The sequence below is a fragment of the Malania oleifera genome, chromosome 7, assembly GCF_029873635.1.
Source record: "Malania oleifera isolate guangnan ecotype guangnan chromosome 7, ASM2987363v1, whole genome shotgun sequence".
NCBI classification, from domain to species: domain Eukaryota; kingdom Viridiplantae; phylum Streptophyta; class Magnoliopsida; order Santalales; family Ximeniaceae; genus Malania; species Malania oleifera.
Window position 1 is genome coordinate 70,671,851 of NC_080423.1, and position 17,594 is coordinate 70,689,444.

Here is a 17,594-nt window from a genome sequence, read left to right on the forward strand (position 1 = left end):
GAGGGGTTGAAGCTCTTCAAAGTCAATGGCAAATTAATCTCTCTTGGTGTCAATGCTAACACAAATCTTGCCTTTCATCTTTTTCTAATCAAAATGTGGCACCTTTTTGCATCAAGTGTTGAGGAGGTATCCCTTGAATCAACAATTTTCAAAGTGGGCTTAGCTAGTCACAAGATTATTTTCCCATTACCATTTTTGAACACATCGCTGTTCTCATGCCCAAAGTAATGAGTATTAAAATCATAGATCCAGCAGCATCCGAGTAACATACTACCTCCGTTGCAAAGACATCACATAATAGTTTGGCAAAGTATTCACCTATAAAGGTACCGACCGTACCGTACAACACCAGGAAACTAGCAAGGAAGTTTTATTTACAAAAGCAACTCTATACAAACTCGAGCGAGGTTGGGGCTTGAGATTCAATCTCATTAAGGCCAACTTCAACACTACATTCATGGAACTATCCCCATTGATGACAAGCTTGCTTGTACCCACACTTAACAAGAATATAAGATACAAGCATGTTTTCATACCTGAAGAGAAAGGGCCAACATATATCATATCAATAAAACAAGTGTTAGGAGCCTCATCTACACACTCATCAGAGTTTGGAGGGTTGCCACTGTCTTTGAGTTCCTCCTTCCTAATCTATGGTTGGTACAACAAGAGCACTAGGCAACAATATGTCCTTGAGCATGACAATGATGACACTCAATGGATGGGTTAAGTGGTCAAGAGTCAAGAAATGACAGGAGTTAGACCCCTAATCCTAGAAGTAGAGGGACATCGGTTAACACTTTGATCAACAGTTGGGGCAAATGGAATAAAACAAATGAAGTTCGCAATCCCCCCACACTCCTATGAAAGGACACCAAAGTCCTCTCTACTTCAAAAGCCTTATCATGGGTTTGCTTTAGAGAATCAAAGAGGTACAAAGAAACTTCCCTCAATCCATTTCTTAACTTGCGAACAAACTTGGAAACAACAATCGTAGGATCATCAGAAATGTCGCAACACAACATCAAATCCTCAAAATGGATCACATAATTAGTGGCACTAATTGGAACCTACCTAAGGCTATATTACTAGTTAGCAACTAGCTCCTAAAAGGTAGGTACATGTTTCTCTCGCAACCAAACCCTCATTTCCTCCCACTAAACAACAGGTGAACTACATGTGCATTCTAAATTGCAACGAACCATGTATGAGTACCACATAGCATAGCCTATAAGTTTCACCTTCGCAAACAATAAGTGAGAGACATCCATCGTCATACCATTCAAAGTAATCCTCTTAACTCTTGTAATGAATCTAAAGAAGTGATGTCCCCCCCCCCCCCAGTGGGAAGTCAATTGGATCAATTGGACAAGGCCAGTCCTGCTCAAGTTGCAATTTAAGTTGGGTTGGCCAAAATTTGAAATGATTTAAGAATAGATAATATTTGGGATGGATTTTAAAGCTCTCCCTCTCTCGTGCTATCTCAATTGGGTTGGGCCAATAGGTTGGGTTGGCCAAAAATTGAAATTATTTAAGAATAGAAAAGGTTGGGGCTAGATTTTAAAGATTTGGATTGTTGCTTAGGATAGTAACTATAATCAGGTTTAGTCAAAGAGATGGATCGAGTAAATAAGGGCTTGGTCAAGCAATGGCAACTCAGTTGAGATAAATGAAAGAAAGGTGTACTGGGTAGAAGCTTAGGGCTTTGAGGCTCTAATGTTAGTTGTCCAGCATGTGAAAGAGAAGCTTGATTGCTATACAATAGAAGGGAAAGGAGAAGGACCTGCCAAGGTTGTGGCATAATGGCTTATGTCAAAAAGGCTCAACAATGATCGTGCTCTAGTTGTGGGTTGTAAATTAAGGCAAAGCAAATTCCAATGTATGACCTAAGAGTTGTCAGCAAGGGAAATCTATTGGTTGGGCTTATTTCTTAAGGATGGTTGTGGAGATAGTGTGGCTTCTCTAATGTAGCTACAGTATTTTTTTTTACCACTTCTTGGCTACTATGGCCTTTTCCAGCAATGCTGCAAGCCAATGGGTTCTCTATATGCAATGGACTATTTGGGGATCAAGGTTTCAACAAAATTGTTTGGGGACAAAGGAGTAGTGTCTATTTACAGAATGTGGAGTGTGGGGGTCAACTAGGAATTTGAAAGGAGCATTGGTTTACAAATAAGGGATGGGAGGGTGTTGATGGCCATTTGGATTGATATGTTTACAATTTCCATAAATGTCCTACATTTCCAACTTGTGGTGAAGCCTAAGCCTAATCAAGCCCTCTCCAAGCTCCAATCTATGTTTTGTGGGTTTAGGGGGCTATTCATAAGAATAGTTGGATATCCTCAGCCTATTCCATTTCCTTACTTAGAATAGGCAAGATGTCACGGTCTCATATCAGATGCATACTAGAGAAATCTTGAGCTTATAAGGATGATTTGGGCTTCAACTATGTGAGGCGACTTCTATAGGTCAACCTCGTGAAGCCAGTAGGCCAAAGCGGACAATACCTCACCGGAGTTGGGCCCAAGGCTATTACATTTGGTATCAGAGCCACCCTAAGGGCACTATCACGTGGATGGATCCTATACAAAGGTGTAAGTCATTCCAACAAGGGTGTCAGAGATCAAACGGGAGAGCATGTCACAGTCTCACATTAGATGTGTACTAGGAAAATCTTGGGCTTATAAGGATGGTTTGGAATCCAACCATGTGAGGTGCCTTTTATAGGACAAATCCATGAGGCCAGTAGGCCAAAGCAAACTATACCTTATCGGAGTCTAGCCCAAGACCGTTACACAAGGCTTACATCCAATTTTGGACAAGATGGGAAGCGTCAAGTTGTCTTTAAGGGTATTCTTGGAAATATGAGATTTAGGGCAAACCCTAGTTCTATTTCTTCATAAAAAGAGGCTAGGGGTGCACTTAAAGCGAGGAGAAAGACTAGGAGACTCAATGTTGGTTTTTAGAGGAGAAGGAAATAGGGAAAAAGAGAAACTAGGAGACTATACTTGGTTTTGGAAGAGGAAAAAGATCTCAAGGAAGAAAGCCCTAGAGAGGAAGAATTTGACTTGGGATTCCCTCTCTCCTCGCACCAATGAAGGTACACTCCTTGTTTCTTCTATTGAACTTTGAATATGTAAAAACATTTTTTTCTTGCTTTATTATAGGTTACTAGATTATATTGCCATATTATTTGTGATATTATAGAAAAGGCTAGGTTGAGAAGAACTAGGGAATTTTTGTTTCTTGATTTTGCATCTTAGCAAGGTATTTGTATTTTGAGTTCATTCTTTTAGACTAACTGACATGTGCTCAATGTTTGCATTAATGGTTCATTGATGTGTTTGGATGCATTGTTGTATTGATTAATTAAAATAGTTCCTATTATTATGCCTTCTAAAAGTCGTCATCTTCATGTGAATATCATTGATTTGTAATGAACATTTTTCTTCTCTTGTTGCTTCCTCCTTTTCTTCTTCTTGGTTTGTCCTCGTGCCTAACTGCATTAGGAAAAAAGATTGTTAGCAGTTAGGATTTAGTCCATTGTTCTACAAAAGAAGTTAACTCCAAGCGATCTTCAGAAACTTCTCATTTAGGTAACTTTCCTTCCTTAATTAGTATTCCTATTTGTTTCCTTTTTTTCCTTCAAGCAAGTTTCTTTCTTAGTTAGCATTTTTATTTGTTTCTTTTTGGGTCCTCTTTTGCCAAAAGTTCCCTTCTTAATTAGCATTCCTATTTGTTTCCTTTTTGGTACTTCTATTATTTTTGCATTGCACTTCCACCTTAGACAAGAATTGAAAAGGCAAACAAATCGTCAAAGGAGAACAACTTTGGCACACATTCTTATTGTTTGTTTCCTCTTTTCTTTTATTTCCCTCTTCTAGTTTAAATTAGTAAAAAAAAATGAAACAAAAGGTACAAGAAATTAGTTAGTAGTTATTTTTAAAAATTCAAAAAAAAAATTATAGTTAATTTCTTATTATCTTGGAGCTATTATCATTGATTATCCTTAATGATGTCATGGTCATTTGTATTTCAATGCCATCATAAAACGAACTAAAAAACCAAAATAAATAAATAAATAAATTTAAAAAATGTAAAATAAAATAATATCAACAGATGTTTGAAAAATCAAAGAAAAAAGAAAGAAAAAAAGAAAACCTCATGTAAGCTCATTTTTTATGTTTTATGTGCATGTGCCTTCATCTTTCGCATTAGGGTGGGGCATATGTTTTTCTCTTTTCTTTCACTTGTTTTTATGTTTTACTTTGCTAGCTCATGATCATGCCTTAGACTTCCAAAATTACATCTCTTCCAAACATATTTTTATTCAAATCAGTATTCGAACTGATGTTTGCATTCAAAATTTCATCTTTTTCAAGCAAGACTTCAGTCAAATCAACTCTCAAATCTGGATTCACTTTCCATCTTTCTAAATTTTCAAACTTAGGGTTTTCTGAGGCCTCTCTCCTTCCTTTTTCAAATTTTCCTTTAAAAGCTCTAAAGCTTTACAATGATGGCTCTTTTAACCATCCCTTTTGTCCAAAATTCACACCATTATTGGTGTTTGGTTAGAGTGTACAAGAGAAATATTCCTTCATCTTATTACCATAAATTCCCCTTTCCATTGTTTATTTAAGAACAAACATCCAACCAACAACAGCCAATCATTTATAGAACATATGTCATGAGGTGCAGAACACCTTCCTTGCGTATAATCCGATTTCCAAAACCATTTCTCAATTCATAGATCATTAGGATTTTCTTCGTTTCCCCCTTCCCACAAGATAAAGTGATGACTCCACTCCTCTTGTTTTCATCCCTCCATCTGATTCCTCACCACGTCGCCCCTAATGGGATTCGGCATCAACAGAAGGCATTCATGTTGATGGTGTTACGACAGTAACTGCATGAGAACATATGCATCAATACCTGAGCTGAATAATGGCAGTAGGGCAGTAATGTTGGAAGGCAGTAATTGAATGGTGATTATGAATGGTGGCAGTGGTGAAGCTGTGATTGGTGGATCAAGAGGAGCCACTTGATACCAATTAACGCAAAACCTATTGGCAAAAGAGAAATAGAGAGAAAACAATAGAAACAAGAGAAAATAAAGAAAATAAATGGAAAATAAAGAAGAAAATTAAGGAGAAACAAGAAATGGGCTGAACTTAATTAGGGTTTAATGGAAGCTGATCCTCGTGTTTACCAAACAAGTCTTTATCTAGACTTCCCGCCTAAAACTAAACAAGGAAGCACACTTTAGGAAAGAATATCAAGTGCATAAAAGTTAAATAAGTAGCAAATCCCTAAAGCTGAAAATTACATAATTAAATCCAATGAATAAAAATACCCTACAATGTGGTATGTCGAACATGATCCCTATCAAAAACCCAGATGAAAGAGCCATCTATCAGTTTTACCCACCTGACCTTCCAGAGCAATCAAATTTCCATGTTGAGGAAACTACAGGGAGATCAACTGGGTAAAACTAATAGACACATGGGTCCACATCAATTTCCCTAACTCTATGAAAACATCAACTCACCACCCAATATTAGAGCCTTCCAAATTGCCTTTCCCAGTCAAAGCACTCCAAGAAAGCAAACTCAAATAGCATACATTCAAATATCCACCTTGGCCTCGACAACAAAACACTAACCCAATGATTCCATCTTGGATTCTTCTCCAACAAATGAACAAATCCCCCCCTGCACCAAGTCTCTCCAGTTGTAGCTCATAGATTTTGCCCTCAACCTGGAAAAAGGATTTCCCAAAATTCCTCTCCATCATATCCAAGACTACCACCATGAAAGAATAAAGGAATAATATGGGACTAGGGATTGGGAAATAGCACAAGGACAACCGTGAAACTCCAGAATTAAGGAATTCAACACTTGAGTGGGAAAATGTTATATTGCACAACCATCAACAATATCACACAAGTTACATTAATGCTGCAGGGTCAAACCAATTGAAAAATGGCACACATTTTCACTAATGAAATTCTACAAGCAAGCCTTCCCTATTCCAAACTTCCCAATTTTTTTATCAGCCAAATTCCTCAAATATTGAAACAACAAAAATAAGCATGCACTTTTTGGAGGAGCGTAAAATCTTTAACTAGTGAGTTACAATGCATGCTTAATAAAATTTAAATTTCTCCATATTAACTCAGAAAAATGCAGCCAAATAATCACAAGTAGTAGTCTCTAGGACAAGACACGTTTTTTAAGATGTAAAGCATGAAGACTTCGACAAAGACTTAACCATCAAGTAAAGTTGCAAGCAGAATGACAAAAAGAATTTATAATATTGATTTCAGAAAATAGCTATTAAAATAATCAGAAGCAAAATATTCTATTTACCAATTTCAATTTGCCTGTCAAATCTTCCAGGTCGTCTGAGGGCAGGATCAATGCTACCAGGCCTGTTGGTAGTGCCAATTACAAGCAGCCCATCATTTTCACTGATCCCATCCATCAAATTCAACAATGCTGCCACCATTCTTAGAGATATTCCATCGCCGACATCATTCCGGGCAGGTGCAATGGCATCCAACTCATCAATGAATACCTGTAAATGGAAGCCTATCAGGAATTCAAGGGAAAATAAGACTTAGAAGGTTTACTGGGTGGTTATTATTTGAGTCCATTAGAGGCGCAACCTTGATTATAATTGTCAACCTCTAATTTATTTATGCAGATCAACAAAATAAAATATGAAAAAACAGTATTAATTGTAATTTTAACCAAACAAGGATATGGGAACTGACTAACACTAAGAATATAAGAGGAAAGTCCAAGGAATTTCCAGTTACAATAGGTGTGCATCAAGGATTTGCTTTGTGCCCCTATCTTTTTGCACTAGTGATGGACAAAGTTACTAGGAGTATCAAATGAGGTTCCACGGTGTTTGTTGCTTGCAAATAATAGTCTTATTGATGAAACTAGGGATGGAGTAGAATCTAAGTTAAAATTATCAAGAGAATATTTAGATTCTAGAGGTTTTTTGGAATAAGTAGAAAAAAAATAGAATATATGAAATGTAATTTCAATCATAGGAGGAATATTGGAGAAAAGATTAAACTTGATGGTCAAGAAATTAGTAGCACTAGTAGATTTCGGTACCTTGGATCTATTATGCAAGCTAAAGGAGAAATTAAAGAAAATGTAATACATAGCGTTAAAACAGGTCAGGTAAAATGAAGAAGTGACTCGGGCATATAATGTAATCGTAGAATACTCTCAAAATTATATATAAATGAAAAATGTTCTATAGTACAGCTGTAAGACCAGCTATAATATGTGGATCAGAATATTTTTGCAACTAAGAAACAACACATCCAAGAAGAAGATGTTGGAGAACTGAGAATGCTAAGATGGAGGAGTGTTATAACAATAAAAGGAAATTAAGGAATGAACATATTCGTGATAAGTTACGCATAGCTCCAACTGAAGATAAGATAAGGGAGGGGCAGCTCAAATGGTTCATGCATGTGCAATGTAGGCAAAATAGTGCATCAATGAGGAGGAGTGAGTTAATTCCTATGAGGGGCAGTAGGCGGGATAAGGGAAGACCTAAAATAACTTGGAATGAGATAGTGAACAAGGATTTAATAGCCCTGAAATTGTTGGAAGAAATTGCCCATGATCATGTAAATTGGTGGAAAAAAATTCATGTAGACCTACCTAGTATGACTTAAGGCTTGATTGTTTGTTGCATAGTTGTAAGAATTGATCGATTCTCAATTCGAATCGAGTAGAGGGGAAATCGAGTTGAATACATGAGAATTGAAGGTTGCACTAAATCAATGGAGAATCATATGATTCTCATCCTGAATCGATGAATCAAATCGAATTGAATCACATGGTTCAAACAATTCTCTTCACGTATTAAAACTCATGTAAAACCCATTTTTACCCTTTTTTGCACGATTTAGTAACTTTTTCCTTTTGCATAACTTCCGTCCCAAAAGAGAGAAGAAATGAGACCCTTCCCTTCGACACCCTCTGTTCTCTCTTCCACCATTATTTATTCTTTGTTTCTGCCATTTAAGGAAAATTAGTCGTTTCCCTCCCTGCCTCTGTTCTGCCATAGAATAAAAACCATATATCAGTGTCTTCTCTTCTCTTCTGTGCTTTCGTATTCTTTGCTTTGTTTGCCATTGAAGAAAGACATGACAGGGGAGAAGATTTAGCACAGAGAATGAACCAGAACAGGGGCTGGGCTGAGAACGAAAAATACCAGTTTGTTCTATTGACTGTGTAGGACCGTAGGTCTTCCTCTCATTTTTATTCATATTTTTATATTTTAATTACATCTGTTTTATATTTTGAATTTACTTTTTCTTCTTCTTTTAGTAATTAAAGTTCTAAAGAAAGTCCATGGCCCCATGCATTAAAAATGATATTTTTCTTATAAAACACAATAAAGTTCAAATCTTTATTGTATTTTATGATACATTCTCTTAAAATATAGTCTTAAAAAACAATGTTTAGTTTTTTATTAATATTTTCTTGATTCATTCCCTTATTTTTTTTAAAGAATGCATACACGATTTTTTATTGTTAAATATATTGCATCAACTATTCAACAATTAATAGAATCTTATTATAGACTATACCGTTTAATATATATATATATATATATATATATATTATAATAGGCTATTTATAATAAAATGTTGGACTTTGTGATATTTTAAAATATTCAATTATTCATTATTTTACTATACAATTATAGAATACAAAGTTGTAACAAATTAGCATATAGTATTATATTATATTTAGTTGTTTCTTACTCTTTTTGAATATGTTATTCCTTTTTTTATTTGTAGGTTGAAATTTGAAATTTGAAATTTGAATTGGAAAGTTCGCGCTTATTTGATTGTTTGATTGTGGAATGATGGCTTCTAGTTCAAGTGCTAAGCCTAGAAAAAAGAGTTTCAACATGAAGAGTGAAGATCCTACGTTGGATCATTGTTCCCGAATCAATGATGATATTATGCATTTTAAGAGCAATTATTGTGGGCTTGAAAGATGGGGTGGCATAGTTAGAATGAAGCATCATTATGCAAGGGATCATGATAATGTAGCTCCGTGTAAGAAGTGTTCAAAAAAAGTGAGGGAAAATTTTGTAAATATTTTGGAAGGAGTAAAACAAACAAATGCTGACAATGAGAAAGAAATTTTTCAAGAAGAGATTGGAGAATAAGAACAAGAAGTTCAAATTACAGGAGGACAAAGAAAAGGCACCATATATGCTTTTGTAACTAGGGGCAAAGGAGTCAAGGGAAAAGGGTTTAAGCAACAAACCTTGAATGCAATGGTGAAAAATACGGAACCGATGGTTTAAAGCATTTACCGGTTTTTATATGGACATGCTTTACCATTCAACTTGGTGAAAAATCCATTATTTGCATTTATGATGAAGATGGTTAGGGAATATGGAATAGGATTGAAGCTTCCAAGTTATCACGAGGCTAGAGTGACCTTTTTGAATAAAAAAGTTGATAGTGTCAAGGAAATTATGGAAAAATATAACAGAAAATAGGTAAAGACTAGATGAACTTTGATGTCGGATGGATGGACCAACAGAAAACAAAGATATCTCACAAATTTTCTTGTTATAGTCCTAGTGGCACAATTTTTCTCAAATCAATAGATAATAAGTGTGGTGAAGGATGCCTATAAATTGTATGAATTGCTTGACTCATTAGTGGAAGAAATTGGAGGAGAAAATGTGGTTCAAGTGGTGACAAATAGTGCTTCATATTATGTAGGTGCTGGTGAATTGTTAACGGAGCAGAGGAAACATATTTTTGGTCTCCATGTGCTGCCCATTGCATTGACTTGATATTGCATGATATCGGAGATTTGCCCATATTTCATGATACAATTCAAAAGGCTAAGGAGGAGTGTGTCATCACTTACTAACTCATATGGGTGCTTAACATGTTTGGGAAATATATATATATATATATTGGAAGGGGGTGATATCGGAGATTTGCCCATATTTCATGATACAATTCAAAAGGCTAAGGAGGAGTGTGTCATCACTTACTAACTCATATGGGTGCTTAACATGTTTGGGAAGTTTTCTATATATATATATATATATATATTGGAAGGGGGAGCCATGGTTACAAGGTTTGGTACACCTTTTCTCACATTGAAGAGTTTTGGTGAAAACAAGCTTGCTCTCTAGGTCATGTTTGCATCAGAGGAGTGGGCCATGTTTCACTATGCTTCGACGTTGGAAGCTAAGAAAGTGGAGGTCATATTATTGTGTGATCATGAGTTTTGGAAAGCAATAAAGTGTTGTTTGAAGTGTGTGAGCGCACCAGTAAATGTTTTGAGGCTTGTTGATAGTGATGCAAAACTGGCAATGGTGTGTGTGTGTGTGTGTGTGTGTGTGAAGTCATGGGTAGAGCAAAAAAACAAATTGCCCAAAATTTTAATCATCAAAATATCAAGTGCAATTGTATTTAAAGCAGCATCGATATGAGATGGGATTTGCATCTATAGGCCACTTCAAGTGGTGGGATATTTCCTTTATCTTAGGTAAGTTGCATCGTCCAAACACTAAATAATTTAGTAACATGTTATATGAGTGGTGAGCCTATAAACTATTCAATTATCTTTGTCACTTTACTTGGTCTATATAACAATATTTAGAAAATGTATCCGTATGTTGAAACAAGGATCAAGATTGATCAACAATTGGAGAAATTCAAAAAAATCGAAGGGATGTTTGGTTTAAGCATGGATACTCTTGAAAAAAGACAAGAAATAACCCAGCATTATATCAATTCAATAGTTGCCTACTTGGCTTTATGATAACATTTTCAATTTTTAGTTTTTCTTCTTTGGTTCATAACCATTAATATGATTATGTTTATTCATTTGTTTTGAGTTGTGGCGAGGAGTGCACGGTGCTTCAAAAACTAGCTATACAAGTCCTTAGCATGTGAAGTGAAATTGGAGCACATTTGACAATGTCCACTCCAAAAAAAAAGGAATCAATTTGGACAACAAAGACTCAATGCTCTTGTCCTTGTTAAGTACAATAGTCAACTAAACCTAAGGCAAGAGAGGAGGCGACAAAATGGTGAGACTTATTGTCGCAACTTCCTGGGAGCGACATGCCCTAGGAGGCGAGGGTAATAAAATATGTTGTGTTGTTTTCTAGAAAAATTTGAATTTGGAGTCGCCACTAACCTATTTTTCTTGGTGCGGTTAGAACACTGGATTACTACTCAATTAAGAATAGAATCGGCCTTCGTATACCAAGATCGAGATCAGGAGTTCGGCTATGCCAGGGGAAGGTATACGCACCCGTTCTACAAACGGTACCTAATAAACTAAGAATTATCCCCAAATCGAATTTTAAAAACCTTTTAACTTACTCCTTTTTTTAATAAACAAATAAATTAATATACACAATTAATAGAATATAATAAAAACAGGGTGTGATCCAGCAATGTCTAACAAGACCCCCCAAAAGAGGGGATCTCGTTAGAAAAACCCCCCTTGAGTTAATACAGGCGAGGCCTGAAATGCCCATTGCACTTTTTATAATCATAGGGACACACCCACACAAAAATACACAATAATACAATACAAAAACACTTAAAAATAAATACTGTCATACATAATACAAAATATAAACATATAGTACAAACTGAAATACTAAAAATACATGATAATAAAAAATAATAATATTAATATATCATAATAATAATACACTACCATAATAATAACACTATAATAATATATATATATATTTATTTATATATATACATATTGACCATATACTACAATATTAATAACCCAGAAATATTAATACAATACCAGAATAATAACACTATAATATATACATATATATATATATAGAAACATATACGATAATATTAATAATACGTAAATAATAATACAATACCATAACAACAACACTATAATAATAACATATACCATAACATTAATAACATGTAAATAATAATACAATACCATAATAATAATAATAATAATATAACATAAAACATAACATTAATAACACGTAAACAATAATACAATACCATAGTAATAACACTATAATAATAATAATAATAATAATAATATATATATATATATATATAACATATACCATAACATTAATAACACGTAAATAGTACTACAATAACATAATAATAAATCTATAATATATATATAATACATACCATAACATTAATAACATGTAAATAATAATACACTACCATCATAATAACACTATAATAATACACATACCATAATAATAACAACACCCTAATCAAAACCCTATTGACAATAAACAAACTCTAATAATAAAACCATAATCAACACCTTAACAATAATATGCAAAAACCCTAACAATAATAAATAATCAAAACCTTAACATCACATAATAATAAAAACCCTAATCTTAACAATAAAGGAAACCCTAAATATATAATAATAACATGGAAACAAATCAAACCCTATGTAATATATATAACATGGAAACAATTAAAACAATAAAATTATGGAAACAAATCAAACCCCCAGATTAATATGCAATATAAACAATAATGATAACATGGAAACAATTAAAACAATAAAACTACGGAAGCTGATCAAACCCTAAAATTAATATGTCATATATACAATAATGATAACATGGAAACAATTGGAACAATAAAATTATGGAAATCAATCAAACCCTAAAATTAATATGCAATATATACAACAATGATAACATGGAAACAATAATAAAATTATGGAAACAAATCAAACCCTAAAATTAATATGCAATATAAACAATAATGATAACATGGAAACAATTGAAACAATAAAATTATGGAAATTAATCAAACCCTAAAATTAATTTGCAATATATACAACAGTGATAACATGGAAACAATAATAAAATTATGGAAACCAATCAAACCCTAACATTAAAATGCAATATATAACAATAATAATAAAAGCCCTAATATACAATACAATAATAATATATCATACAATATACCATACAATAACAATTAACATAATAAAAACCCTATACAATATTATAAGCATGAAATAATCAAAAGCCTAAAAACTATTTAAACAATAATAATCAAAACCCTAGATAATACTACATAAATATTAACATGATATGCTCAAAACCCTAAAATTATGTACACAATAATAATCAAAACCCTAACATGATAATATCAAAACCCTAAATAATATTATATAATAATAATAAAAATATAAAACACAACAATAATAACCTCAATAACAATATAGAATAATAACATAACCACAATAAAATAACCCTAAAAATAATATGTATAAATAATATAAAAACTTGATAATATCAACATCATAATAAATATAAACACAATAACAATATTAATAACATAAAAAAAATAATTATCTCAAAATAATAATAAACATAGACACAATAATATAATATAATAATAACACAACAATAAACAACAATACAAAAATAACAGAAAAAAAAAAAAAACAACGCAATATTAAAAATACCATAAAAATACTACATTTGGATATGGAGAGGTGTTTGGTCGTGAGGTTAAGGATGGTGGTGGTTATTGTGGAATGGAGAGGTGGTGCACGGTGAGGAGGGGCTGTGTGGCAGTGGTGGAGGGGCTGTGCCACTGCCCCTTATTATTATTATTTTTCTTTACCCCATTGAATAGATCCCCAACACCGATTACTCGCTCCAAGTGCTTTGTACTGGCAAAACCATTCCTTGCACTACTTGCACGAACCAAAAAAAAGGACAAAATTTGGCAAAAAGGTGACAATCCAAGAAAGATGTGATGAGATGAGACTGAAATGCATTTTTATTTCATTCAAATCATGGTTTTAAATAAAGGCCGCGACCGTTATGTAATGCCGTTATGTAAAGGTTTTTTGGGTTACCGATACCGTTACACACCGCGAAATCGGTGGGAAGAAAAATCACGGCCGTAGCGGCCGTTACAGACCGCGATTGTTACGTAAAGGCCGCTATGGCCATTACGTAACCGCTACAGGACTGTTACACCAAAAAAATATTTTATTTTTTACTTTTTTTTCTCACTTTTTCTCTCTTTTTCATATATCATTCTCAATATACCAAGTCGCAAGAGGGGGAAAAGATTATAATGAGGATGACAATGATGCAAAATTTACTATTTCTTTAAATACTCACAATAGATGCATTAATTAACAATTTCAAAACACTAACTTGTTAGGAAATTTTTTTTTTTAATAATATTAGTAATGTGATATTTATGTTCTTTATTTTTCAACTTCAACCTTCTTTCTTTTCTAGCTATTTTATATTTATATTATTGGTATGTCTTATGTGTCTAATAGATTAATGGAGTGTATAATGTATTTTATTTTATTAATTCATTTAGCACACATAAGAATTTATCACAGATAAGAACAATGAGAAGTATAAATATGCGCACACATGTAATTTTCTATCAAATTATGGTTTAAAACAAATGTAAACTTGTTGCCCTTACCAAATAACTTAGTTACTCGAACTAAAAGGTCCAAAATACACTAAAACCCTTTCTAAGAATGGCTAAAAGTTTAAAACATGCAAGTACGCTAATATGCACAAGGTTGTGCGTGCTTCAAAAAAATTCACGGCCGTTACACCCGCTTCCCGTTATGTAACATCTGCTACTCCTGCTTCCCGTTACACCCGTTACCGTTACGTTACGCAACCCGCTACCGCGATTTAAAACATGATTCAAATTAAAAATAACTTAAACAAAAAGCAATTTAATGATATGTTCCTCTTATCGTTGATTTCATCACCCTTAAACACTAAAGCACATGACCGATTTTTCATGATCACTTTTGTATCTTGTCAGCTCGGTTATGAGGTTGAATGTCAGTCAATCCTCCAACCCAACGGCATTTATCACATTCCCACTATGATCGAGTGATAGGTTCCCATGTTCATTAGGCTTCTCCACGTCAAACATCAACCCACCCACATCTCTTAAAGCTTGCACCTTGTGCTTAAGATACCATCATTTTTCAATTGAGTGTCTAGTGGCATTAGCATGATATTCACATCGAGAATCTGGTTTGTACCATCTCGGAAATGGAGGATGTATTGACACTCCTGGTTTAGGTGCAACCAAATGGCTTTCAACCAATTGTAGAAACAATTCTACATAGTCATTCGAATTGGTTGAATTTCAACCTTTCTCATTCTTCTTTTTGGCATCTGTAAATTTAACCTATCTGGAGTTATATCATACCTGTATTGGGTAATAAAAGCATGAGCTAAATCCTTCCATGTGTGAATCTTTGCTCGGTCCAATTGAATATACCATCTTATAGTTGCCCCAGTCAAACTATTTTGGAAACAGAGGATGAGCAGCTTATCATTGTCAAAATGTGCAGCCATCTTCTGGCAATACATCCTTAAATGAGCTAATGGACATTTGGGCCTACTAAACTTCTCAAAATCCGGGATGTTGAACTTTAGAGGTAAAATTACATTGGGCACTAAACCAAGATTGAAGGCATCCACCAAATCAAACATGTTTGCTCCCTCCATAGCTTGCAAATGTTCTTCCAATACTCAATATTTATGGTTCATTTCCGAACTAGGGGTTTGTTCCTTAGTCGTTTCCTCAGGTATCTCCCCTCTTTGGATATCAAGATTGATAATAGGCGGTGCTTGGGCGTTTCCCCTCAATTGGAATCCCGAGACCGGTGCCATTGGGATAAACGGGTGTGAGCTTGGTACCGAGCTAGTTAACAAATTCACCGGTTGTGATGAAGGATACTCACTAACAGGTGTAAATTATGGTGGAAATAGAGGCTCACTTCCAAATTCCGATTCTAGAGATCGCACAGTTTTCCTTTTGCTCATAGAGGTGACTATCTCCATTAACTTTCTTGACGGGTCTTCTCAAGACTTTGCTCAAAAGCCCTTATGTGGCTTTCTAAATGCTACCACATGATTCTAACCGTTCGTCTGGAATTATAAAGACAGAGAGATTGTCCTGCTCTGCTTAATGTTGGAACCCTGGATATTAATTCTACCACCTTGGCACATTGGTTTTAGAGACAATTGGAACGTGATTAATGACCAATAGGAGATGACTATGCATGCATGTTTATGCATGCATGACTATGCATGTAATGCATGAATACAATGCAACCAAAACAATCACTTTGCCAGAATTCGGGGAAAAATTTTATCAACTAATTAAAGAGTTTGAAATCAAACCAACCCTTGATGGACATTTATTTTCCTCTGATGACCCCGAAATTTTGACCTTATCTGCCGAGCATTCAATTTCTTCCTCAATCATTCATGTCCTTGTAGTCATACTTCCCCTCTTATTTTAGTTATAGATCTATCCCTCTCCCTTTCAATATTCACAATTAATCAAATATTCAAGATTACATATCCAAACATATATATACCATCAAATCTTCACAACAATATTCACAAGCCTAAAATAAAAGGGGAAGTATGGCTACAAGGACATGAATGATTAAGGAAGGAATTGAATGCTCAGCAGATAGTGTCAAAATTTCAGGGTCATCAAAGGAAAATAAATGTCCATCAAGGGTCGGCTAATTTCAAAGTCTTTCATTAGTTGATAAGGTTTTTCCCAAACTTATGGCAAAGTGATTGTTTAGGTTGCATTGCATTCATGCATAGTCATGCACGCATAATCATGCATGCATAGTCATCTCCAATGGGTCATTAATCACGTTCCAATTGTCTCTAAAGCCAGTGCGCCAAGGTGGTAGAATTAAGATTCGAGGTTCCAGCATTAAGCAGAGCAGGACAATCTCTCTACGTCCTTACAATTCCAGACGAAAGGTTAGAATCATGTGGAAGCATTTAGAAAGCCACCTAAGGGCTTTTGAGTAAAGTCATGAGAAGATCCGTCAAGAAAGTTAATGGAGATAGTCACCTCTATGAGCAAAAGGAAAACTGTGCAATCCCCAGAACCAGCAGTTGAAAGTGAGCCTCTATTTCCACCAGAATTTACACCTGTTAGTGAGTATCCCTCATCACAACCGGTGCATTTGTCAACTGGCTCGGGACCGAGCTCACACCCGTGTATCCCAATGGCACCGAACATGGGATTCCAACCGAGGGGAAATGCCCAAGCACCCGCAATCATCAATCTTGATATCCAAAGGGGGGAAATACCTGAGGAAACGACTAAGGAACAAACCCCCAATTCAGAAAAAAAAAAAACCATAAATATTAGATATTGGTAGAACATTTGCAAGCTATGGAGGGAGCAAACATGTTTGATTTGGTGGATGCCTTCAATCTTGGTTTAGTGCCCAATGTAATTTTACCCCAAAATTAAACATCCCGGATTTTGAGAAGTGTAGTAGGCCCAAATGTCCATTAGCTCATTTAAGGATGAATTGCCAAAGGATGGTCGCACATTCTGACAATGATTAGCTGCTAATCCACTGTTTCCAATATAGTTTGACTAGGGCAGCTATAAGATGGTATATTCAACTTGACCAAACAAAGATTCACACATGGAAAGATTTAGCTCATGCTTTTATTACCCAATACTATAACTCCAG

The 17,594-nt window shown here is 34.6% G+C and overlaps 1 protein-coding gene across 4 annotated transcripts in view; it reads right to left on the minus strand.

Moving 5' to 3' along the window:
* Nucleotides 1–17,594, minus strand: part of LOC131160492 (calmodulin-interacting protein 111) — an 89,762-nt gene that overhangs the window by 35,301 nt on the left and 36,867 nt on the right. For all 4 annotated transcript variants that reach the window (XM_058116247.1, XM_058116245.1, XM_058116246.1 and 1 more), the window contains one exon: nt 6,369–6,576. In XM_058116247.1, the coding sequence (XP_057972230.1) occupies nt 6,369–6,576 (208 nt within the window). The remainder of the gene's footprint in view (nt 1–6,368; nt 6,577–17,594) is intronic.